Source organism: Pteronotus mesoamericanus, unplaced genomic scaffold (genome assembly GCF_021234165.1).
Source record: "Pteronotus mesoamericanus isolate MK-2021 breed Mesoamerican mustached bat unplaced genomic scaffold, CSHL_Meso_final scaffold_636, whole genome shotgun sequence".
NCBI lineage: Eukaryota > Metazoa > Chordata > Mammalia > Chiroptera > Mormoopidae > Pteronotus > Pteronotus mesoamericanus.
The window spans coordinates 3,816,679-3,840,598 of record NW_026555324.1 but is presented as its reverse complement, the minus strand read 5'-3'; the positions used below and the strand labels follow the sequence as shown (position 1 = coordinate 3,840,598).

The window sequence follows — 23,920 nt, the reverse complement described above, 5'->3', positions numbered from 1 at the left end:
CTGGCAGAGTGAGAACGGGCACCAGAGATATAGAGGGAGACAGTGAGTTGTATGGCTTCAGGGCCATGGCTAGAGGGACAGCTTCATTGTTCCTGTGTTGAGTCTTCCTCCCACACAGCTGGCAGGCAAGCACCACCTTTTCTGTGTTGAGCCCTTCCCCAACATGGCCAACTCTGAATCTGCATTGGACTGGTGAACATCACTCGCCCCACCTTGAGGAATCCCTGAGACCTTGCCCCACTCCATGCAGGCCCCGCCAAAGGCTCTTTCAGCAGCAAGAAGCTGGCCTTGGCCCATGCACTGCTGGAGGCTGCTCAGCGGCAGGCAGCTAGCCTTAGCCCATGCTGCAGTCTTTCTTAAAAACTCTCAGAGGTCCACAGGCTGCAGGCAGGCAGTGGCTGGTCTCAGTGTGCTCTGGGCCTTTTGCTGAATGGCCCCAGGCTCAGCACTGACGCCAAATCTGAATCTGCATTGATCTATGACTACCACTCACCCAACCCCGGTGACTCCCTGAGAACCCACCTCACCCAACTCCCACACAGCCAAAGGCTCACTCAGCAGCTGAGCCTTATAGGCAGCTGGAAAATAGCAACAGTCCTTGGTAGTCCCTTGCCTTTACTGAGAGGCCCCAGGCACAGTACTGGTGGCAGCCAGCCTCAATTCACATCATGGCCTCCCCTATAGGACTTCAGCCTCGGCATAAGCAGCTACCAGCCATGGATAGATTTGTAGCTCCCACAAGATAGCCCTGTACTGATAACTGTCGGTGACTGGCTTTCGCCTGCCCCAGAACTCCTCCCAAGATGCCCCAGAACAAACATGTATGGTGGCTGTCTTCAGACTGCAACAGAGCAGCACCTGATTAGCTCCATAAGTGGCACAACCAAAGGATGGTCTCCATAGACACCAAAGCCCCACTGGTACAAATTCCTCACCATGGAATCAGCCCCTAAACAACAGTTCATACACTGTGGTAGTGGCCAATCCTCACAGCCAGTCACCTGGCTGTGCATGGGCCAAGGCCGACTTCTTGCTGCTGAAAGGGTCAACCCCTCTCACTGACATGCCAACAACAATCAAAGCTCAACTACAACTGGAGGGCATACTCAGCTCACAGAAGGGACCTCCTGGAGCACCTGGCTCAAGAAACCAGGGAGACTGCACCATCGGGCCTCACAGGTCACCTGCTACAGAAGGCCACACTGACAAGTCTGGGAGACATAGCAGATCTACCTAATACATAGAAGCAAACACAGAGAAATAGCCAAAATGGGGAGACGAAGAAACATGTCACAAACGAAAGAGGAAAACTCCAGAAAAGAACTAAACAAAATGGAGGCACAACTCAAAATGGATCAAAGGCCTAAATATAAGACATGAAACAATAAATTACATAGAGGAAAACATGAGTACTAAACTTATGGACCTTGGTCATAGAGAAGATTTCATGAAGTTCACTCCAAAAGCAAGAAAAGTAAAAGCAAAAATAAATGAATGCAATTATATTAAACAAAACACTTCTGCACAGCAAACAAAACCATCGACAAAAAAAGGCAACCAACCCAATGGGAGAGGATATTTGCAATCAAAAGCTCTCACAGGGGTTAATATTCAAAATACATAAAGATCTCATACAACTCAATGCCAGACAAGTGAAAAATCCAATTAAAGAATGGGCAGAGGACCTGAACAGACACTCCTCCCAAGAAGACATACAAATGGCCACAGATAGAAGAAAAGATGCTCAATTTCACTAGCTATTGGGGAAATGCAAATCAAAACTACAATGAGATATTACCTCACACCTGTTAGAAAGGTTAGAAAGGTCATTATCAATAAGACAAGTAATACCAAGTGTCAGACAGGTTGTGGAGAAAAAGGAACCCTCATATACTGCTGGTGGGAATGTAAACTCATACAGACACTATGGAAAACAGTATGGAGTTTCCTCAAAAAATTAAGCATAGTTACCACATGACTCAGCAATCCCTCCTCTAAGTATCTACCGGGAAAATTTGAAAATATTTATTTGCAAAGATATGTGCAACCCTATATTAACTGCAGCATCATTCACGGTGGCCAAGACATGGAAACAGCCAAAGCATCCTTTGATGAATGACTGGATAAAGAAGATGTGGTAGATATATACAATGGAATACTATTCAGCCATAAAAGAGATGAAATGCTGCTATTTGCAACAAGATGGATGAACCTTGAAAATACGCTAAGCAAAATAAGTTGGACAGAAAAAGTTAAGAAACACATGCTTTCACTCATGTGGGATATAAAACTGAAAGCAACATGTGAATAAACAAAGAAAACCTCAAAGACACAGACAACAGTATGGCAGTTACCAGAGGGAAGTCAGGAAAGGAAGTTAGTAAAGACTGAAAGGGGTCAATTATGTGGTAGCAGAAGATGACTTGACTTTGGGTGGTGGGCACACAGTGCAATACACAGATCGTGTATCACAGAAATGTACATTTCAAACATATGTAATCTTATTAATCGATGTCACCCAGATACACTTAATATAAAAAAAGACAAAAATACCAATGGATTTTTCACAGAACTAGAAAAAACAATTTTAAAATTTATATTGAGTCACAAAAGACCCCGAATAGCCACAGCAATCTTAAGAAAGAACCAAGTTGGTGGTATCACACTACCTGATGTCAAACTCTTCTTCAAGGTTACAATAATCAAAATGACGTTGTGCTGGCATAAAAACAGACACATAAATCAATGGAACAGAATAGAGAGCGCAGAAATAAACCCACACCTATACGGCCAATTAATTTATGACAAAGAAGGCAGGAACATACAATAGGGTAAAGACAATTTTTTCAATAAATGGTGTTGAGAAAACTGGACAGACACATGTAAAAAAAATTGAAGCTAGACCACCTTCTTCCACGATGTATGAAAATAAACTCAAAATGAATTAAAGATTTAAGTGTAAAATCCAAAACCTTAAAACTCCTGGAAGAAAATGTAGGCAGTAAACTGTCTGAGACTGCTCACAGTAATATTATTTGATATATCTCCTCAGGCCAGGGAAACAAAAGAAAAAAATAAACAAATGGGACTACATCAAACTAAAAAGTTTTTTGCACAGCAAAGTAAACCATCAACAAAACAAAAAGACACCCTACAGATTGGGAAAAGATATTTGCTAGTGATACATTTGATAAGGGATTAATATCCAAAATTTATAAAGAACTCATACAACTCAACACCAACACAAAACAAATAATCCAGGTAAGAAATGGTCAGAAGATGTGAATAGACATTTCTCCAATGAGGACATACAAATGGTAAATAGACATATGGAAAGATGCTCAACATCACTAATCATCAGAGAAATGCAAATTAAAACCACAATGAGATATTACCTCACACCTGTCAGAATGGCTATCATCAATAAGTTAATAATCCATAAGTTTTGGTGAGGATATGGAAAAAAGGGAACGCTCATGCATTGTTAGTGGTATTGTCAATTGGTGCAGCCACTATGGAAAACATATAGAAGTTTCTCAAAATATTCAATACAACTGCCTTATAACTCAGCAATTCCACTTCTAGGTATTAATTTGAAGAAATCCGAAGTAGTAATTTGAAAATATAGATGGACCACTATGTTCATTGCAATAGCCAACATATGGAAGCAAATTAAGTGCCCATCAATAGACGAATGGACAAAGAAGAGGTCATATATATACACAATGGAATATTATTCAGCCATAGAAAAAATAAAATCTTGCCATTTGTGACAACATGGATGGACCTAGAGGATATTGTGCTAAATCAAATAAGTCAGACAGAGCAAGACAAATACCATATAGCTTTATTTATATGTGGAATCTAAAGAACAAAATAAACAAAATAAAACATGACTCATAGATGGAGTTAATAAACTGATGGCTGCTTTATGGGGAGAGGTTTAAGGGACTGGGTGAAAAAGGAAAAGGGGGATTAAGTATAAATTGGTAGTTACAAAATAGTCACAGAAATATAAAGTACAGCACAGGGAATATAGTTAATAATGTTTTAATAGTTATGTATGGTGCCAGGTGGGTACTAGACTTACCAGAGGATCACTTTGTAAATTATATAAATGTCTAACCACTATGCTGTACACATGAAACTAATACAAATAATATTGAATGTCAACTGTAATTTAAAAGATAATAAATAAATAAATAAATATTATATTTACACTAAAAAAAAAAAAACCCAAACCAGTACAGTTCTGGCATATGGATAGACATATAGACCATCAAAATAGAATTAAGAGTCTAGAAACAAACTCATTCATCTATGGTCAATTAATTTTCAACAAGAGGTGCCAAAATCCTTCAATGTAGAAAGAGTAGTTTCTTCTACAAGTGGTGCTTGGATATATGGCTATCCACAAACACACACAAAAAAGTTGGTACTTTCCCTCATTCAATAAACAAAAATTAACTTAACATGAACAAAGACCTATATTTAAGAGCTAAAACTAGAAGAATTAGGAGAAAACATAAGGGCAAATCTTCACGGTGTTGAATTTGGAAATGGATTCCTAGATACGATACCACATGTACAAGCAAGAAAAGAAAAAACAAAAGATAAAATGGACTTCACCATACGCAAAGCATCTATTCATTAGGTGAAGAGACTGAAGAACATGAAAAGACAGCCTATGGAATGGGACAACATAGTTGCAAATCATGTATCTCATAGGGTATTCTATTAGATCAAGGACACTTACAGCTCAACAACCAAAATTTAAAAATAGGCAAAGGACTTTAATAGACATTTATCCAAAAAATATACACAAATGTCCAAAAATAACAGGTAAAAATGTTAAACCTCATCAGTTGTTAGAGGAAATGTGAAACGGAACCATAGTGAGATGTCACCTGACATACAGTAAAGAGGCTGTAATAAAACAAAAACAAAATGGAAGCAACAAGTGTTTCTGAAGATGTGGAAATTGGAACTCTAGTAAATTGCCGGTGGGAATGTAAAGGGAAGAGCAGCCATTTTGGAAAAATAGTTTCGTGGTTCCTCAAAAAAGTTGAATGTAGAATTACCATATCACTCAGAAATTTCACCCTAAATTATATACCCTAAAGAGATGAAAAGTTATTCAGGCAAAACCTGTACACCAATATTCATATTTGCATTGTTCACAATAGTCAAAAGGAGGCAACAACCTATATGTTTATTAATGGATGAATAGATAAACAAAATGTGGTATATCCATATACAAGGGACTATTATTCAACCATAAAAAGGAAAGAAATATGATACTGTGAACCCTGAGGAACAAAAGACACTTACTAAGGAGGGCTCCTAGTAGCTAACTGGGTTCAAATTTTTAAAAAAGCAGAAGCCTAGCAGCCATTTGTGCACAGGGGCCTCTCGTGCAAACTGCACATCACAGAGAAAGCTCTGTGTTAAACTGCCTTCCTCTACCCTAAAATGCCTGCCATTTGAGCCAGCCCTTACAAAGCATTCCTGGAATCCTATTTCAACCAAAACGATTGAGGCTTCCCCTCCAATCAGGGCTGCACGGTGCCAACCAACCAGAGAGTCTCTATACTGACCAATCAGGACAGTACCCTTTGGACCAATCAAACTGGGTGGATTTGGCATCCTCATTTGCATGAGAATAGAACAGTCAGAAACCGGAGGTGAGGACTTTTGCCCATATAAACTGCCTCATTTCCTGGGCTGTGTCTCCCTGGCCGAGCTGAAATACTGAGAGTTCTCACTAAAGCACAGTAAAGCAGACCTGCGCGGAGCAGAGCAGAGCAGACCACGGAGGAGCAGGAGAGAAGTTTAGCTGGAGCGGCGCCTGGCCCCAGGGCTGCCCTGCAGCTGTGCCGTTTTCACAGCCTTGCTGTGTCACAGCTGAGCCGTCTTGCACGGAACAGTTTTCTTCTTCACCACACCCCAAACTGGGGATTCCTGTTAGCGTCTGAATGGGCGCCAAGTATCATCTGTTGACAATACATGCTACATCATGGATGAACCTTGAAAACATTGTTAGGTGAAAGAAGCTAAATTGTAAGGTAACATATTTGGTGACTGTTATATGAACTGTCCAGAACAGGCGAATCTATAGAGACGTAAAATGGTAAGGTAAGTGGTTGCCGGGGGCTGGAGGAGGGAGAAATGAGGAGCCACTGCTTAGTGGGTGCTGTGTTTAGTTTTGGAGTGATGAAAATATGTTTGAAATAGAGGTGATGATTACAACTCTGAATGTACTAAATGCCACTGAATTGCACAATTGATTAAAATGGTGAACTTTACGTCACGTGAATTTTACCTCAATAAGACAAATCATTTTAAATATCAAGTAATAGTGAAATTAATATTCTTTAAAATGAAATAAATTATTCTCTTTTGAAGCCTTTTGTACTTTAAATTCTTTATTATCCTTATTTTATCTGTTCATAATTAATTTTACAATGAAAATGTATATTTATAACTGTATTCATTTCTCTTTTATTGAGGTATAACTGACATTGGTTTCAGATGTACGAATGGTCCAGTGTTTACATATATTGCAAAATGATCACCACAATAATCCTAATTAATATTGGTCATTATACATAGTTACTAAATTTTTATGATTTGTTATAAAGACATTTAAGATTTATTCACATAGATACTTCCATGTATGTAATACAGTATTATTAACTTAGTCGCCATGCTGTATAGTACATATCCCCATGACTTATTTATTTTATGACTGGAAGTTAGTAGCTTTTGACTCCTTTCATCTATTCCAACTCACCCCCTGCCTCTGGCAACCACCAATCTAGTCTCTGTATCCGTGAGTTTGTTTTTTAGATTGCACATACAAGTGATATCATAACAGTATTTGTTTCTGTCTGACTTATTTCACTTTGCATAATTTATTCATTTCTTTTTAAGCTTTTAATTTGTTTACGAGAATAACACTGAGATACAAGCGTGGTCACTCAGCTGCAGTGAGGTTAGGGGAGTAAGAAGTTGGAGAATGGACAGAGTAGAGCCAGGGGCAAACCCAGAAACTTACTTGTGCCTCCAGCTGTATTAAAGGTCAGTGACTTATTGGGCGGGGCCTTGCTCAGCTCTCTCAAGACATGCTCCATGTTCAAGAGCAGGTTGCTGGCCACACAGTGCTGCTCTGAGCGGGGCCAGGTCTTCAGGTCCTCAGGCTCGTCCAGCAGGTCATCAACTGCCTGTATGATGTTCTGGAGGGCGGGCAATGGGCACATAACCAGTGGATATTGCACCAGAGGAGCTACAGGAAGACTCTACCCACAAAGCCACAGAGAACAGACAATTTGGATATAAAAGTGGTACCAGATGGGATTCCCTGAGTCTTTGCTCCTGTAATCCAGCCACTCAGAGGTCAACCCTGTTCATGAAAGCCAAGGTTGAGGTAAACCCAAAAGGTAGGAACAACAAGAGGAAAGATGCTAATCTGTGCACACAGTGTCTAAGAGTGAGTACAAATCCTATGTGCCTGCTCTTCCCCAGGAGAGGCCGGGGACTCAGAGCACAGCACCGTTGTGTTGGGGTCTGTCTCTTCGCAGACCAAGGTGTCCCCAGTCGTCTGTGAGATGCCTCCACCTGCCTCCCCTGGGTTCTGTCCTTACCTGGATGGTGTCCATAGCCAAGGCTGGTATAAAGTTTTTGCGCAAATCATCAATTTTTTTGGAGAAGTGGGAAAACCGCTGGGGAGAGAGATGAGATGGTCAGAGCGCCTTCGAGGTAGATGGGCGAACTTGGGGAAACTAGGCGGATGCTGTACGCAACATGGAGGTATTCCCTGACTCTTGCTTTCTGCTGGAGCCACTCACCTTGTTTTTGATTCTAGGGGCTGCAATCCAGATGGGAAAGGAGGTCCCTGGTATGGAAAGAAGAGCAGTTCATTAGGGGGGGGTGTGTTGGGGGTGGGGTCTGTGGCCAGGTCCAGCCAGGTACCTTACCAGATAATCATTTGATAATTCATGGACTCTGGTTTGGGAGCATCTGGAAGATCCCACTATACCCCACCCGCCTCTCCACTGGTTAGTGGGCACCTTTTCTTATTCACATGGAGGCCTCATAGCATACTAATGTGATGGCCTAGGTGCTCTGTTGTCTGGACGTGGATGGAATCAGCCTGAGTCCTACCTGTCTGCCACCCCCAGTGCCCTCAGCCTTCCTGGCAAGCTCTCAGCTGGGGTGGGGGACAGGGACAGAGTGGGCCTTCTTGGGAACTGAACAGAAAGGAAACGCATTTCGCCAGCAGGACCTATCTTGGCTTCCCATAGCGGCCTTTGTCCTAACTGCGGAAGGGCAGCTGCTCACTGGATGACTTCTCCTTGGAATCCCATTGACACTGTCAGGGCAGCGGTGCCCCCTCCACGCCAACCCTAAGGCATCTTGGGAGAGATGGACCAAGAACCGTCCCTGGGACAGGCCCTCCACGGATGAGGCTATCGGACAGGGGCAAGGAGGATGAAGAAGATGCTGGACAGGACAGGGCCACCCAAGCGGCACCGAGTCCTGGTTGGTCCCTGGGGGCTGACGTCCAGCCAAGCATCCCTGGTGCCTGTTTCTCACTCCTAAGATGGCATCCCCTAGACTGGCAGGAGGTGGCGAGAATCCACGTCTGAGGAAGACCAGCGGAGGTGAGGGCTGGCTGGCTGGAGAGGGGAGCCGGGTCTGATGGGTGAGGGGTGGCGGGCATTTCTGTGCTCTGGCCCGTTGCTCTCCCATGAGGGACACAGACCTGTGTATCCCCATGAGCGAGTCAGGGGTCCCTGATGATGACCTCTGTTGTAGCCTGGTTCAGACGGGAGCCTCTTCCATTTATGTGACTTATCAAGTTTGCCTGTGAGTGGTGGGGTCCGTGTCGTCCTGCTCAGATCCAAGACAACATTCTTCTGAGTCCTGATCATCTGTGTTGTCCTCACGTCGTGAACTGAAATTACTCAGGGGGAGGAGCCAGAGGGTCATTTATGTGGGAAAATAGATGAGCCGCTGGGAAGTGGGGCCAGGCTGCAGGGGTTGTTGGACATGACAGGGCTGGCCAGGGAAGATGGGCCCGCCCTTGAACCCCCCACTTCCAAGGAGGCAGAAAACACAAGGAGACCCTCACCTTGACATGTGTTCTCACTTTCATTCGAGAATCGTGCGGCCCCAGAAACAAGCCTATATCCTGAGTTGCACCTGCAGTAATAGCTCCCTTCTGTGTTCTGGCAGTTGGCAAATTTTCCACAGGACACTGTGGAGGGTGATTCACATTCATTGATGTCTGGAACACAACAACAAAAAGGGTCACCTCTCAAAAATGTGAAGTATCTTAATACCACTCTCCCCCTTGTTTTATTAAAATAAGATTCCAGGTTGGCAGGATGGACATTCTGAACTGCTGGGAAGTGGCTCTCTGTGGAGGGTTCTGAGTCTTAGAGAGGGTAGATGAAAAGGTAGGTGCCCAGGATGGCCCTCCAATGCCTGAAGGAAGTGAAGAGTACAGGTCCAGGGCAGCACTCCATATTCTGGGCTGGGCCAGCTGCTCCAGAGCCCGCTGGCCTCCCTGCTCCTCTCTGCCGTCTGGCTGCTCTGAGGACGCCCAGGCTCACACACTCTGCTGTGTCATGATGGGGCTGGAAGGGGAATTGCACCCCACTTCCAGGCCTTGAAGGGTAGATGGAGGCACTGACTCAAACTCCATACCCTCCATGAGGTGCTTTTGCACCACTGGGGACCTGGGGGTGGCCTCCAGGCAGGGTGAGTGTGGCAGTGAAGGCCGCTCTCAGGGCTGAAGTCAAGGAGGGAGTCATGGCTGGGGGCTGTCGGGGTGACATTACCCTTCACAGCTGAGGATGGAGCCAGGTGTAGGGCCCCTGCCCATTGAGGCCTCCCCATCCATTACTCAGAGTGGCCCAAGTGCACCCCACCATCCTCATCAGGAACTCCCCCAGCTGCCAATGTCAGCTCTTTTGAAGATGCCCCAGGATACCTCAGAAGGAGTGTTCCTGTCCCCACCCCTGGAGGAAGTCCTCCCTTATCAGAGCCCATGACAGATGTGAAATAAGAAAGCATCATGACGCTGCTTACAGCTGAGTTACCACAGTGTTTTCTGGCGTATTCTCTCCCTGTTCTATAAATAAGAGGGAGAGAGAGATGACAATGACCCAGGTCCCCTTTGAGTAGCTCGGGGACCCAATGAGCAGGGGCTAAACACCGTTGGCTAAAAACAATGGCTTAAAAAGAACCACATACATAAAAATGAATCAAAATGCAGAGACAGAATATTTGGTCCTGTATGTACCACTAAGGGGACCAAAGACTTTAGAACCTGATAGGACTTTCAGATGGTCTCTCTCAGATCAAAGTTTCTTCTTCCAGCTTGTGAGTTTCCCTTGTAAGATCCCCAGCCTAGGCTGTGGTGTCAGCACCAGGTCAGGGAAAAAGCAGGAGGGATGCGTCTGCTCTCAGCTGGTGGCAATGGCTGGAGACCTGCTTTCCAGGTTAAGGGTGTGGGGTGGAGTCGCATGAAAATAGGTGTGTGGCTCTGGAGGACATGATGATAGGAAATTTCTCAACCTGACAGTGTGCTCTCAGTAAGAGAGCTGAGATCAAGGCACAGTAGCAGCAGGATCTCTTCCGTGTCCACTGAGTCTACAAATCTCCATGAGACACACACATGCAATACACAAAGGACCCTATAGGAATACCCTTAGGGTCACAGATTAGCTGGGCATTACTCAACATCTTTTTCTTTCCCCTAATAAAATTTACTTTCCATTCAATATTAAATAACATATGGATGCTTAGAAAAAAAAGAAAAGGTGGGGATCCAAGATGGCGGAGGACTGAGTGGAAGTCACACTAACCTCCTCCTGGGACCAATCTGGAATTACAACTAAATTGTGGAGAAATCACCAAGAACAAACAACTGAACGACAGCGAGAGAGAAGCCTTGAAACCTTAGACAGACAGAAAAGTCAGCTTCAGCACAATCTGACTGGTAGGGAGTGTGGTGGAAACACGGGAGGTTTGGCTGGTGCTCACAGGCAGCAGCGGGAGCGCCAGAGAAACACTTAAGCGGCTAGTTGAATCCCCCTGAGGAGTGTGGGATCTACACCCTAAGATGGGTTCCCCAGCCTAGAGCACCAGAGCCCGAAAAATACACAGATAACACCCAGTGGTGAAAAGTGGCAGGGTTGCTCCTGCCAGAGATGATGGCTGCAGACACAAAGAGCCACTTAAAGGACCAACACATAAATTTCCATTTTGCAGCCACTTAACCCTGGACTTTGGCAAAAGTAAGGCAGAGTAAACAAGAGATGCTTGAGGAGAGACTGGGACAGAAGTTTTGGGAAGAGAACTGAGAGTAGCCTTCAGGATCCTGGTGCTGAGTCATCCCCCATATGGCAGCGGCCCTCATGCTCAGGCAGACGGCTCCCCTCTGAGCAGCAACAGCCTCAGGTGAAACAACAGCCCTACCCCCTGAAGGGATTCTGCCCCACCCTGTGGTGCTTAATCCTGACTGCTGAGTGCAGAGAGGCTAGATTAACTACTGAAGGAGTCAGCCACAGACAGTAGATCCCTGGAAGTCTCAAACAGGCTGCCTAAGGTCAGATGGGCACACCATCCGACATCACCAGAGGAAGATCCAGAAAGAAAAAACAGTGGTAAATACTAGATGCTAACGAGGCGAAATCCACCATGGTCTTCTCCATGATTTGTGATATTTTCTTTCCTGCATAGCTTTTTAACTTCATTTATTGTGCCCCTCCCTTCTCTTACCCATTTTGCCGTCTTCTTTATTCTCATTATTTTCATTTTAAATTTTGTTTTCTTTCTTGCTACAACTTGTCTCCATTCCACACTCTTACTATTTCTCCCCCATCCAGCCTCTCTAAACCAATTTTCTTGTCAATGGTCATCTCACACTCTTTTTACAGTCTTCAAATACCCATGTTCCCTCTCCACCTTTAGCAATCTTTGCTCACTGGTTGTAGATAGGGTAGTTGTTGTTGCATTTTTTTCAATTTTATCCCCACATCTTCACTAAATTTGTATTTCAAGTCTCAAATTTTACTGTTCCCTTATCCTAATCTACTTTTGTCTTAAATTTTTATTATGCCCTATCTTAGGTTGTTTTTTTTCCTTTTTCTCTTTCATTTGATAAAGTAGAACACCCATCTATGATTTAAAACAAAAAACCACTCAGCAAAGTGGGAGTAGAGAGCGCATACTCCAACATAATGAAGGCCATATACGAGCAACCTACAGCCAACATCATACTCAATGGGCAAAAACTGAAAGCTTTCCCACTAAGATCAGGAATAAGACAAAGGTGTCCACTTTCACCGCTTCTACTCAACATAGTATTGGAAGTTCAAGCCACAGAGATCAGACAAGAAAAAGAATTAAAACGCTTCCAAATTGGAAAGGAGGAAGTAAAACTGTCATTGTTTGCAGATAACACGATAGCATCAATAGAAAACCCTAGACTCCACCAAAAAACTACTTGACCTAATAAGTAAATTTAGCAAAAAAGGAGGAAATAAAGTCAATATTCAGAAATTGAAGATATTTTTGTAAACCAACAACAAAATATCAGAAACAGAAATTAGAAAGAAAATCCCATTTGCTATAGCAGCAAGAAAAATAAAGTTCCTAGGAATAAACCTAACCAGGGAGGTAAAAGACCTGTACACTGAAGAAAGAAATTAAGAAAGGCACAAATAAATGGAAGCATATACCATGTTCATGGATTGGAAGAATTAACACTATTAAAATGTCCGCACTACCCGAAGCAATCTATAGGTTCAACACAATCTCTATTAAAATACCAATGACATATTTCACAAATATAGAACAAACATTTCAAAAACTTATATGGAACCATAAATGACCCCAAATAGCCTCAGCTATTTTGAGAAAGAAGAATAAAGTAGGAGGATCACAATACCTGATATCAAACTATATTACAAGCCCACATTAATCAAAACAGTCTGGTACTGGCATAAGAACAGACACACAGATCAGTGGAAAAGAAGAGAGCCCAAAAATAACTCCATGGCTCTATGTTCAATTAATATTCAACAAAGGGTGTAGAAGCATAAAATGGAGTAAAAATAGTCTCTTCAATAAATGGTGTTGGGAGATCTGGACAGCTACGTGCAAAAAAAAATGAAACTCAACCACCAACTTACACCATACATAAAAATAAACTCAAGATGGATAAAAGACTTAAATATAAGTCATGACACCATAAAAGTCCTAGAGGAGAACATAGGCAGGAAAATTTCAGATATTCTACACAGCAATATTTTCATTGGTATGTCCCCTAGAGCAAGGAATATAAAGGAGAGAATAAACAAATGTGACTACATCATATTAAAAAGCTTCTGCACAGCTAAAGAAAACATCAGGAAAATGAAAAAGGAACCAACCGTAGGGGAAAATATATTTACCAATGATACCTCAGACAAGGGTTTGATCTCCAAAATATATAAAGAACTCAAATGACTCCACACCAAGAAGACAAACAATCCAATTAAAAAACAGGCAAAGGACCTGAACAGACAGTTCTTCACGGAGGACATACAGAGGGCCCAGAGATATATGAAAGGATGCTCAGCATCACTAGCCATTAGAGAAATGCAAATTAAAACTACAATGAGATACTACTTCACACTGGTAAGAGTGACCATCATAAACAAATCAACAAACAACAAGTGCTGGCAAGGTTGTGGAGAAAAGGGAACCCACTCTCGGTGGGAATGCAGACTGGTGCAGCCACTGTGGAAAAGAGTATGGAATTTCCTCAGAAAACTAAAAATGGAACTGCTTTTTGACCTGGCAATTCCACTGCTGGGATTATACCCTGAGAATCCTGAAACACCAATTCAAAAGAACCTACGCAGCCCTATGTTCATAGCAGCCTTATTTACAATAGCCAAATGCTGGAAACAGCTTAAGTGCCCATCAGTAAATGCGTGGATCAAAAAACTGTGGTCCTTTTACACAACCGAATACTAAACAGCAGAAAGGAAAAAGGACCTCCTACCCTTTGCAACAGCCTGGGTAGAACTGGAGAGTATTTTGCTAAATGAAATAAGCCAGGTGGTGAAAGACAAATACTATATGATCTCACCTATAAGTGAAACAGCAAAACAAACAAGTGAGCAAAATAGAACCAGAGACATGGAAATAAGGAACAGACTGACAGTGACCAGAAGAGAGGGGCAAGGAGGACAACAGGGGAAAGAAGAGAAAGGGTCAGCTCAGGAAACGTGTGTAAAAGACCCGTGGACAAGACGACGAGGGGTGGGGGACAATTGAAAGTAGAAGGTGTGGGGTGGGTAGAGCAGGGAAGAGTAATGGAAGAAAATGTGGACAATTGTAATTGAATAACAATTTAAAGAAAAAAATATATATATAAAAGAAAATGTAAAGAAAGAAAACAACGAAAATTACCTGTAAGGTCACTGCATAGACTATTGGGAAATTTTAGGAATTTTTTTTCATTGTTTCAAACACACAGGAATATTTTTAAATTATCAATAAATGTGCTTCTAAGACTATTTTGAGTAGATGAAGAGAATTTCTTGGTGTAAAAAATCATATGATTTCTTTTTTTGCCACTGATCACTGTGGTAAAATTCACACAACATAAATTTACTGTCTTAACCATTTTAAGTAGTATACTTTCCTTTCCTGATCTTGTGTTATTGAAGAATAACAACTCCAGTTTTAGTCCTGGATCTAGGTTTTACCACCTTATTAATTGCGTGACTTTGGGTAATTCACTTAATCTCTTTGCTCCAAATTATCATCTTTTAAAAAATAATACTACTGTGAAAACATAAATCTCCTAGAATCAAACTTACGGGCTGAACTCCCTGACATTTTTGGATTTGACATCAAAAGCAAAGTCCACAAAAGCAAAAATAAGTAAGTGGGGTTACATCAACCTAAAAAGCTACTGGATAGCAAAGGCAGCCATCAACAAAATAAAAAGACAACCTACAATTCGGGAGAAAATCTTTGCAAATCATATAGCTGATAAGTGGTTAACCTCCAAAATACTATATAAAAGGACTCATACAACTCAACAGAACAAAAACAACAAACCCCGCCCCCCCCCCAATCCAATTTAAAAATGGGTAGTGGATCTGACAGACTATGAAAAATGCCCACTTCCCTCTTGCTTCCCGGCCCTGCCTCCTCTCTCTTATCCCTGACAAAGTGCTCCTGTGCTGCTCTCAGGGATGAGGGCTCGGGATGCTCCGCAACCTCCCCCTACAATCTCTGTATTCCCTCCACTCCCCAAGCTTCTGTACCATCGCATGTCTCCGAAGCTTTGGTGACAATCTCCCCAGATGAAGAGCTGAATCCCTGAGCACAGCGACAGGCAGTGGCGTTGACACACGTGGACTGCGGGGGGCACCACGGAGCACAGGCCATGGAGGTCGAGGCTGTCGGGATGGAGACCGTGATCAGAAAGCTGATGAGCAAGTCAAGGAACATATAGCAAGGACTCATGGACAAAAACCAAAGTGGGGAAGGAATGGGGGGCGGGGCAGGGGAAAGTGGTGGGGGTAAGGCCGAGACAAAAGTATTTGGAAAAATTAAATAAAATTAAAAAAAAAGAAAGCTGATGAAATGGAGGAAGTCAGCTACCAAATGGGGGTCCAAAAGAAGAGGGTAGGGAGGGAATGTTGGCTGCCACTGGACTTGAAAGAACTCAGAAAATTGTTGACATTTAGGGAGGAGGAAATGGAGTCTGTTAATTCCAGAAGACCATCTCTGGACCTCCTTTCCCCCCTTGTTGGTGAGAGGACCCAGACCTCAACGAGCACTCCCCGGTTCGTCAGTAGCCGGCTTGGCCAGGCAGACTCACCATTTCGGTTTTTCTCTGCAGCAACCAATGTCAAAAGCAGCTGCAAAATGAGTCCTGGGATTGAAAGACAGAGAAACGGTAAAGATAGGAAAGTGGAGCTCCAATTTCAACCCCTGCCCACATGGCCCTTGCCGCCTGGGGAGGTGGCTCTGGCCCTGCAACCCATAGCTTTCTGGCAGCTTACCTGAGGTTTTTAAACTTTATTTGGAACCAAGGACTCAGTCTCTCCCCTCCATTTCCCAGGCCTCCCCAAGGGCCAGTCACTGACCGAGCCCTCAGGGACCCTCAGGTGCCGCAAGTAAGGGGACAGAACATACACACACAGCTGATGACGGACACATCTTAAGAACTCTAACCTTTTCAGATGGAGGGGGTAAATCTTACAGGAGGAAGAAAGTCCTCAGATTGGTTTGCTTTCTCTCTTATCTACATAGTTTGTTCTTTGGCCATGGCACAAATCTGCTTTGTGAAGGTCCACTCTCTCCTTCCCGGTGAGTAGGTGCCATTTCACGTGAGTGTGAGTAGGAGCACACACCCTATGGGTGAATGTGGTGGCCTCGATGCTCTCTTGTCCAGATGTGGATGGAAGGGGCCTGAGTTCTCCCTGTCTCTCAGCCCCTGTGCCCTTTTCCCTGGGAAAAGCTCCCAGGTGAGGTAGGGACATCATGGCTACCCATGCCCCAGCCTGAGGATTTGGACAAAGGCCAGGATGGGCCTTCCTGGGAACCAAGTGCAGGAGGAATGCTGCGTTCCCTGAGCAGTACCCATCGTGGCTCCCAGGGATTGGCCTTTGTCCGCCCTCCCCCAGGATAGCTGCTCTCTACCTGAATTCTCCTTGGAACTTTGATGACGCTGGCAGGACAGAGTTCTCCCATCTGTGCAAGCTCTGAGACTTGAGCTCCGTGGAGCTGGCTCAAACTCACTCACAAGCCTGACTCCTCAAAGGGCTTTCATGAAGGAGTGAAAAGAATAAAGACGATGCCAGTCCAGCCCAAGCCACCCAGACGGTGGATGGTGCTGGCCTGTGGTGGACAGTGAAGTTTGATGTCCGCCATGCAGGCTTGGGGTGGTGAAGGTGCCTCTTCTGATCCCCAGAAAGGCACCCCCTGGACTGGCAGGAAGTGGTGAGAATCTGCTTCTGAGCAAGACCAGCAGTAGGTGAGGGCTGGGTGTCTGGAGAGGGGAGCAGGGTCTGGTGGGTGAAGGATGGCAGCTGTTTCTATCATTTGACTCCTTGGTTTCCCACAAGGGACAGAGACTTGTAGGTCCTGCTGAGGAGGGCTCAGCCTCCATCACCTGTCCCCCAGTGGTCCGGGCCTCCAGGCGGCCTAGGCTGACCTCTACAGGAGAGGGTTGGGCCTGGGGAAATGGTGTCGAATTGTGTCCTCTCTTTCAAGCTCATCAGGATAGGAGCCTCTTCCCTCTATTCAGCTTTCCAAGTATATGTGGGGTGGTCTATGTCACTCTGCCCACCCCAGTCATCTGAGTTGCTCACAGGCCCATGAACTGAAATTGTGGGATTAAATAAGGGTGGAGACTTGCTTGGGGAAATAGGTGCAGCTGAGAGGTTGAGAAATAGGGTCAGGATGCAAGGAAGGGTTTCACCATGTGATCCACCCTTGATTCTTCCCACACCCGCATTTCTGAACAGGGCCCTTCAAGGCCTGAGGGGTCTGAGAGTGCTCCCAGGGCAGCCGAATCCACGTGGACTCTAGTGAGGGAAGGTCTCAACCTGGCAGCCACTGATGAAGACAAAGATGAATATTGCACTGGAATGCAACACTCTGTGAGTCTTGAAGCATCTTGATGCTACTCCTTTCTTTGTTTTACGAAAATAAGATACCAGGTGGTAATAAAATGATGTTCCAAAATTGCCTAAGTGGCATTTGGTGGGGGAGTTCAGAGCCTTGGGTTTCAGAGAAGGTGTGTGACCTGGTAGGTGCCCAGGCTCCCTTCTCCACCACCCTGATGGCCTGGAGAAAGGGTTGAGAATCCCAAACCTAATGATTGAGGAGAATGAAGACACAGGGTTCTTCTTACCATCACACGGTTTGTGAGGATCAATGTGGAACATTGCCTTGGAAACAGGTCTGTAGCCTGGGCTGCAAGTGCAGTAGCTCTCCATGAAGTCTTCGCAGTCTAAATATACTCCACAGGACACTCTCGAGGATGGTCTACACTCCTTGATGTCTGGAACACAACAGGACAAAATGTCAGCTCTCAAAGGCACAAGTTCCCACAGGACACAGAACCTGGCCTCCGGTCTGACCTTGCCATGGGGACTGGACAGAATGCAAGTCCAGGGTAGTGCTCCCGGGGCTGGGCTTGGCAGAGGCAGCTTCCCCAGAGCCCTCTGACCTCCCTGCTCCTCTCTGCTGTCTGACCGCTCTGAGGACACCTAGACTCAGACACTCCGCTGTGTCATGGTGGGGCTGGAAGGGGGACTGCATCCCCTTTCCAGGCCTCGAGGGCTGGACGGAGGCACTGACTCAGCTCCAAAACCTACACTGTGGTGCTTTTTGCATCGTTGGGTTCTTAGGGTGGCCTCCAGTCAGGGTGACAGTGGATTTGAAGACCACCCTCAGTGCTGAGGTCATGGAGGGGGTCATGGAGGGAGTCTTGGCTGGGGGCTGTTCAGGATGCTGCTCATCACACACCTGAAGATAGAGCCAGATGTCAGACCCCTGCCTGTTGACAGCTTCCACGCTCCCCCCATTACTCAGAGTGGCCCAAGTGCACCCCACCCTCCTCATCAGGCACTGCCCCAGCTCCCAATGTCAGCTCTTTTGAAGATGCCCCAGGATATCTCAGGGGGAGTCTTCCTGTTTCCACCCCTGGAGGAAGTTCCCCTTTATCAGAGCTCATGACAGATGTAAAATGAGAAAGCAGCACGAAGCTGCTCACAGCTGTTACTGAAGTGTTTTCTGGCATCTTATCTCCCTGTTCTCGAAACATGAAAGAAAGATGCCCATGCGCTAGGACCCCTTTGAGTAGCTCAGGGACCCCAGAGGAGGGGCTGGACACCATTGGATAACAGCAAAAACAACTTAATAAGAACCAGGGACACAAGATGAATCAAAACCCAAGGAGAGAATGTTTAACCCTGTACGTTCCAATCAGAGGATCAAAGGCTACAGCCTGAAAGTAGTCATGAGGTCATGATGAATCAAGGCAGGCAGCTGGTCTCCACAGGTCAGGATTTTACAATGAATTCAAAGTTTTGAGAATCTCTTTGAGCCCAAAATTTGGTAATTTAAGAAATAAATGCTACCCTGAAATAAGAAAATTCATAGAAGGAAACAGGACAGAGTCCACTCCTTGACATCTGTCTCAGCAATGAATATTTGTATTTGACACCAAAAAATAAAGACAACAAAAGCAACAATAGACAAGTGGGACTACATCAAACCAACAAGCTTTTTGTACAGCAAAGAAAACTATCACCACAATGAAAAAGCAACCTGCAATTGGGAGAAATTATTTGCAAATCATGTATCTGAAGGGGGTTAACATCTAAAAATGTATACAAACTTGTACAACTTAATAGAAGGAAACCCAAACAAATGATGGGGGACTCAAAAGTTGAAAATTTTAGTTTAATGTAACAGTTAATAAGCCTAATAGTTAACGCATGTAAAAAGCTATTGTTTCAGGAACTGCAGGTCCGGCCCACCCTGACTCCAGGGGACCACAAGCTACTGACCTTTGTGCTCCAGAAAAGACCATAAACAATCAAGGTGGTATCGAGCCATTGTGTTCCTGGGACAGTCCCCGCCCAGAAAACAGATAAAGATAATCACCCAGGAAATAAGACATAGGACACAGATAACAAAAATCACCAGTCAGAAGACTAAAGGATGGTAGGGAAATGGCCATACTGCAGCTTTTATCTAATTAACCTCTCTCCTGAATTCCAAATCCTTACCTACACTTTTTCCCCTTGAATTCCAGACCCTTTACCTACACTTTTTTTCTCCTTATAAAGAGGGTCAGTTTAAAAATAGAATGTAAGATGGTCTGTTAGGGCACAAGCCCGCCATCTTCTCAGGTCGCCAGCCATCTGAATAAAGAGCCCGTAAAGATTCTATCCCCTTCTCTGCTTATTGGATCTGGTAGGTGACAGGAAGCAGGAACACTGGCTTTTCTGGTTTCAAAATAATCAGATTGAAAAATGAGTAAGGGATGTGAATAAATATTTTTCAAAGAAGACATTGAAATAGCCAACAGATACATGAAAATGTACTCAACATCACTAATGAGCAGACATGCAAATCAAAACCACAAAGAGATATCTGCTTACACTTGTTAGAACAAGTGTTGGAGAAGATGTGAAGAAAAGGGGCCTGGGGCACTGTCTGTGAGAATTTAAGTTGGCGCAGCCCCTATGAAAAACAGTATGGAGGTTCCTCAAAGATTTAAAGATAGAATGATCATAGGATTCACCAACTCTACTTTTGGGTATATAAGAAAGAAATAAAACGACAATCTTGAAAAGATGTCTGTGTCCCCATGTTCATTGCAGCATTATTTACAATAGCCAAGATACAAAAACAACTAAGAGTCCATTGATGGATAAATGAATATTATTCAGCCATAAAAAGAAGGAAACCCTGTTCTTTGTGATAATAAGGATGGACCCTGAGGGCATTAAGTAAGAAAAAAAAATACAAATACAGTATGATCTGACTTAAGTGTGAAATTAACACACACACACACAAACACACCCACACACACACACACACAAATATACAGATACGGAAAACAGATTGGTGGTTCCCAGAAGTGGGGCAAAATAAGTGAAGGTGGGGGAAAAAAGAAAAACCCTAGTCCTGCTTGCGTCCTGGCTGTGCTGTGAGTCTGAGGTGGGCACCATGACCGTGGGCGGGCAAGGCTCCTGGGGAGCTCGAGCCGGTAGGAGACCCTGAGATTCCAAGCCGTGGGTGTTTCTTTCCTCCTGTTGATCCCATTATATTCCCTCTTTCTTTGTACTATGAAAATAATAACAGTAACAATGATAATAGCTCATATTTTTTTGACAATTTCTCTGTTTTCGTCTTTAAAAGTTTTTTCACACAGTTAATACATAAATCTCACACTATTCATGTGGGGTAAGTACAATGATTATTCCCAATTTACAGACAAGGAAACTGAGGGAAAGGGAGGAAACATAATTTCCTGAAAACCAGAGAGCCAGTCAGTGGTGGAGTGAGATTTTGGACTCACACTACCCAGCTGCACTGTGTAAGCTCTCAGCACTCTACCTACTGATCATGAAAGTTTATTGCCCACTTCCCTCCTCCTTCCCAGCCCTGCCTCCTCTCCCTTATCCCTGACAAAGTGTCCCTGTGCTGCTTTCAGGGAAGAAGGCTCTGGATGCCCCACAACCTCCCCCCGACAATCTCTGTATGCCCTCCACCCTCCCAAGTCTCTGTACCATCGCAGCTCTCCAAGTGGCCGGTGAAGACGTTCAGAGGTGCAGACCTGAATCCTGGAGCGCAGGAACAGGCATGGGCATTGACACACGGAGGGTTTGGAGGGCACCATCGAATACAGGCTGTGGGAGCAGAACAGTGAGGATGGAGTCCATGGTCAGAAGGCTCAGGGAATGGATAAAGCCACAGACAACTGGGATCTAAGATTGGAGGAGGGGAGGGAAGGGGAAGGGAGGAGTGGTTGCTATTGGAAGAGGAAAAAAGAAAAAATACTCTGGGCATTTAGGGAGGTAAAAACCACTTCTTTTATCTCCAGAAGACCATTTCTGAGGCTAACTTGCAGATTAAACCTTCTTCCCTCCCAACTGGTGAGAAGGTTCTCACCACAGTTTAATATCACTAAATGGGGGTCTGTGTTGGGCAGACTCACCTGTATCTTTCTGGGCCGTGGCCACCCATGGCAGCAACAGCAACACTGACAGTTCTGGGACAGAAAAAGATGGAGATGTGATAAAGAAAAGAGAGTCAATCTCCAATTTCAACTCCTGGCCACATGGCCTTTGCTCTCTATGGAGGCAGCTCTTGCTTACGGCCCACAGTCGTCCAGCAGGTTCTTCTTGTACTTTACTCAGAATCAAGGACTGAGTCTTTCTCCTCCATCTCTCAAGACCCTCAACACCCCACCCCGAGGAATCAGTCACCGACAGCACAGTCCTCATGGAACGTCAGTTCCTACAGGCAAGGGGGCAGAACCCACACAGGGCTGATGATAGGGACACATCTTAAAAACCCCAACCTCTCCCAGGGGAGGGGGCACATCTTAAAGGAGAGAGTCTTCAGATTGGTGTCCCTTTGCCCAGATCCAGGTTCAGTTCTCTGTCAATTGCACAAATCTGAGGATTTCTCTTCAAGGATCACTTCCCATTTAATGTACATTTTCTGGGTATACAAAAAGAAGGCGGGTATTGGAGTTAGACTCCCAAAGTGTGAGCCCTAGCTCACAGTATCAGCAGAGATGGGTGTTTGGGAATCGAGAGAAGGGAGCTGATGAGCCGTGAAGAGCGAGAACTAAGGCGCTTGCAGGTAGAGCCACCATCTCCTGGGTAAGTGGCCTCTCCAAGTACAACACCCGTGGCTCCTATGCCTCCAAATGAGCACCTGGTCCTCCTGTCGTACACCAAGGACTCAGCCTTTGCCCTTTTTCACCCAGTTCAGTCCTGAGAAATGTCACTGAACAGGGTATGTGGTATGAAAACTATAAAGGGCACACAGGAATAAACTCTGTCCTACAGCAATAACCAGATCACCTATCACAGTCTGTCATTTCATCTGTGTGAGCCATGAACCCAGTGAAAATTCAGATCTGTATGCCTTTATAAGAACTTCCCAAAATGTATCCATTATTAAAAAATGTCATGTTCCGCAAATCAGACAATGATAAATATGGCTATTTTTCATAAAAACCAGAAAATTACAACCAATGTGGACAACCTATTAGGAATGCCTAACTTACTAGATAACAGTTATTATCCTAATCATTGAAAGAAGTAGAGTAATCAGACTTCAGCTAACCTCATTAATATCAATTTTTACTAATTCACTGTCCTTTAAACCTGCCATGATATGCACACCAGGATAAGGTATCTCTTAGCATAATGGAGTTTTCAGACAGTTTGATTATCTACTCTCCTGAGGAAAATAATATAGGTAGTGTGTTAGTTAATCTTAAGGGTCAATGTGGCTACGCCACATCTGGTCAAACACAGGTTAAGATGTTCATGTGAATGCATTTCATTTTAGATGAGATTAACATTTATATCCGCAGACTTTGAGTGAAGCAGGTGACCCTCCATAATCGGGGTGAACCTCATCCAATCCCTTAAAGACCTGAACAGAAAAGAGACTGACTTCCTCCTATGAGGAAGAGAGAATTCTGTTTCCACACAACCTTGGACTTGGATTTGAAATGCAACATCAATTCTTCTCTGGATTTTCAACCTACTGGCCTGCTCTGTGGATTCTGGAATTCTGAATTTTCAGCCTCCACTCTCTCATGAGTTCATTCTTCATAATAAAGCGTTCTCTCTCTCTGTTGCTCTCTCTCTCTCTCTCTCTCTCTCTCTCTGTCTTTCTCTCCCATAATTTCTCCCATTGATTCTGCCTCTGCAGAAACTGGACTAATGCAACTGGTAAAATGAGAAATGTCTGTTAAGTCCTCACATATGCCCTAGGAATAAGTTTCACTAACTTTCTCCTTTGAGATTTAGTATAAATGAGTTAATATCCTTAAATTTTCTTTCATTTATACCTTATTGAGATTTTGGAGAAATAAGCCAGATGTCAAGCAAGAACACAGAATATCTTCAAACTGGGTAGAGTTCCCACATAGCTTTAACTGCCTCTCATCGCTGTTAAACCTCTACCTACCTGGCAGCAGTTTCAGACACCTGCTCCTCATGGTGTGGACACCGGCAAGCCCAGCCACGGAGGACATCTGATCTCGGCCTGTGTGTTAAAAACACTCCCTGTTTTAAGTATATGTTGTGCCCTAGAGGAGGTGACTTAGGAAACCTCTGGTCTGGATGCTTTC

General features: G+C 44.3%; 1 protein-coding gene across 1 annotated transcript in view; it reads right to left on the bottom strand.

Annotated features, from left to right (window-relative positions):
• Positions 1-23,901, bottom strand: part of LOC129061428 (adhesion G protein-coupled receptor E2-like) — a 36,833-nt gene extending 12,932 nt beyond the window's left edge. Inside the window, exons 1-11 of the mRNA XM_054562072.1 lie at positions 23,758-23,901; positions 21,761-21,814; positions 21,333-21,452; positions 17,940-18,088; positions 15,899-15,959; positions 15,339-15,473; positions 9,038-9,289; positions 8,858-8,956; positions 7,848-7,897; positions 7,644-7,721; positions 7,058-7,235 (exon numbers count right to left, since the gene is read on the bottom strand). Of these exons, the coding sequence (XP_054418047.1) occupies positions 7,058-7,235; positions 7,644-7,721; positions 7,848-7,897; positions 8,858-8,956; positions 9,038-9,289; positions 15,339-15,473; positions 15,899-15,959; positions 17,940-18,088; positions 21,333-21,452; positions 21,761-21,814; positions 23,758-23,824 (1,243 nt within the window). The 5' untranslated portion in view covers positions 23,825-23,901. The remainder of the gene's footprint in view (positions 1-7,057; positions 7,236-7,643; positions 7,722-7,847; positions 7,898-8,857; positions 8,957-9,037; positions 9,290-15,338; positions 15,474-15,898; positions 15,960-17,939; positions 18,089-21,332; positions 21,453-21,760; positions 21,815-23,757) is intronic.
• Between the last annotated feature and the right edge of the window lie 19 nt (positions 23,902-23,920).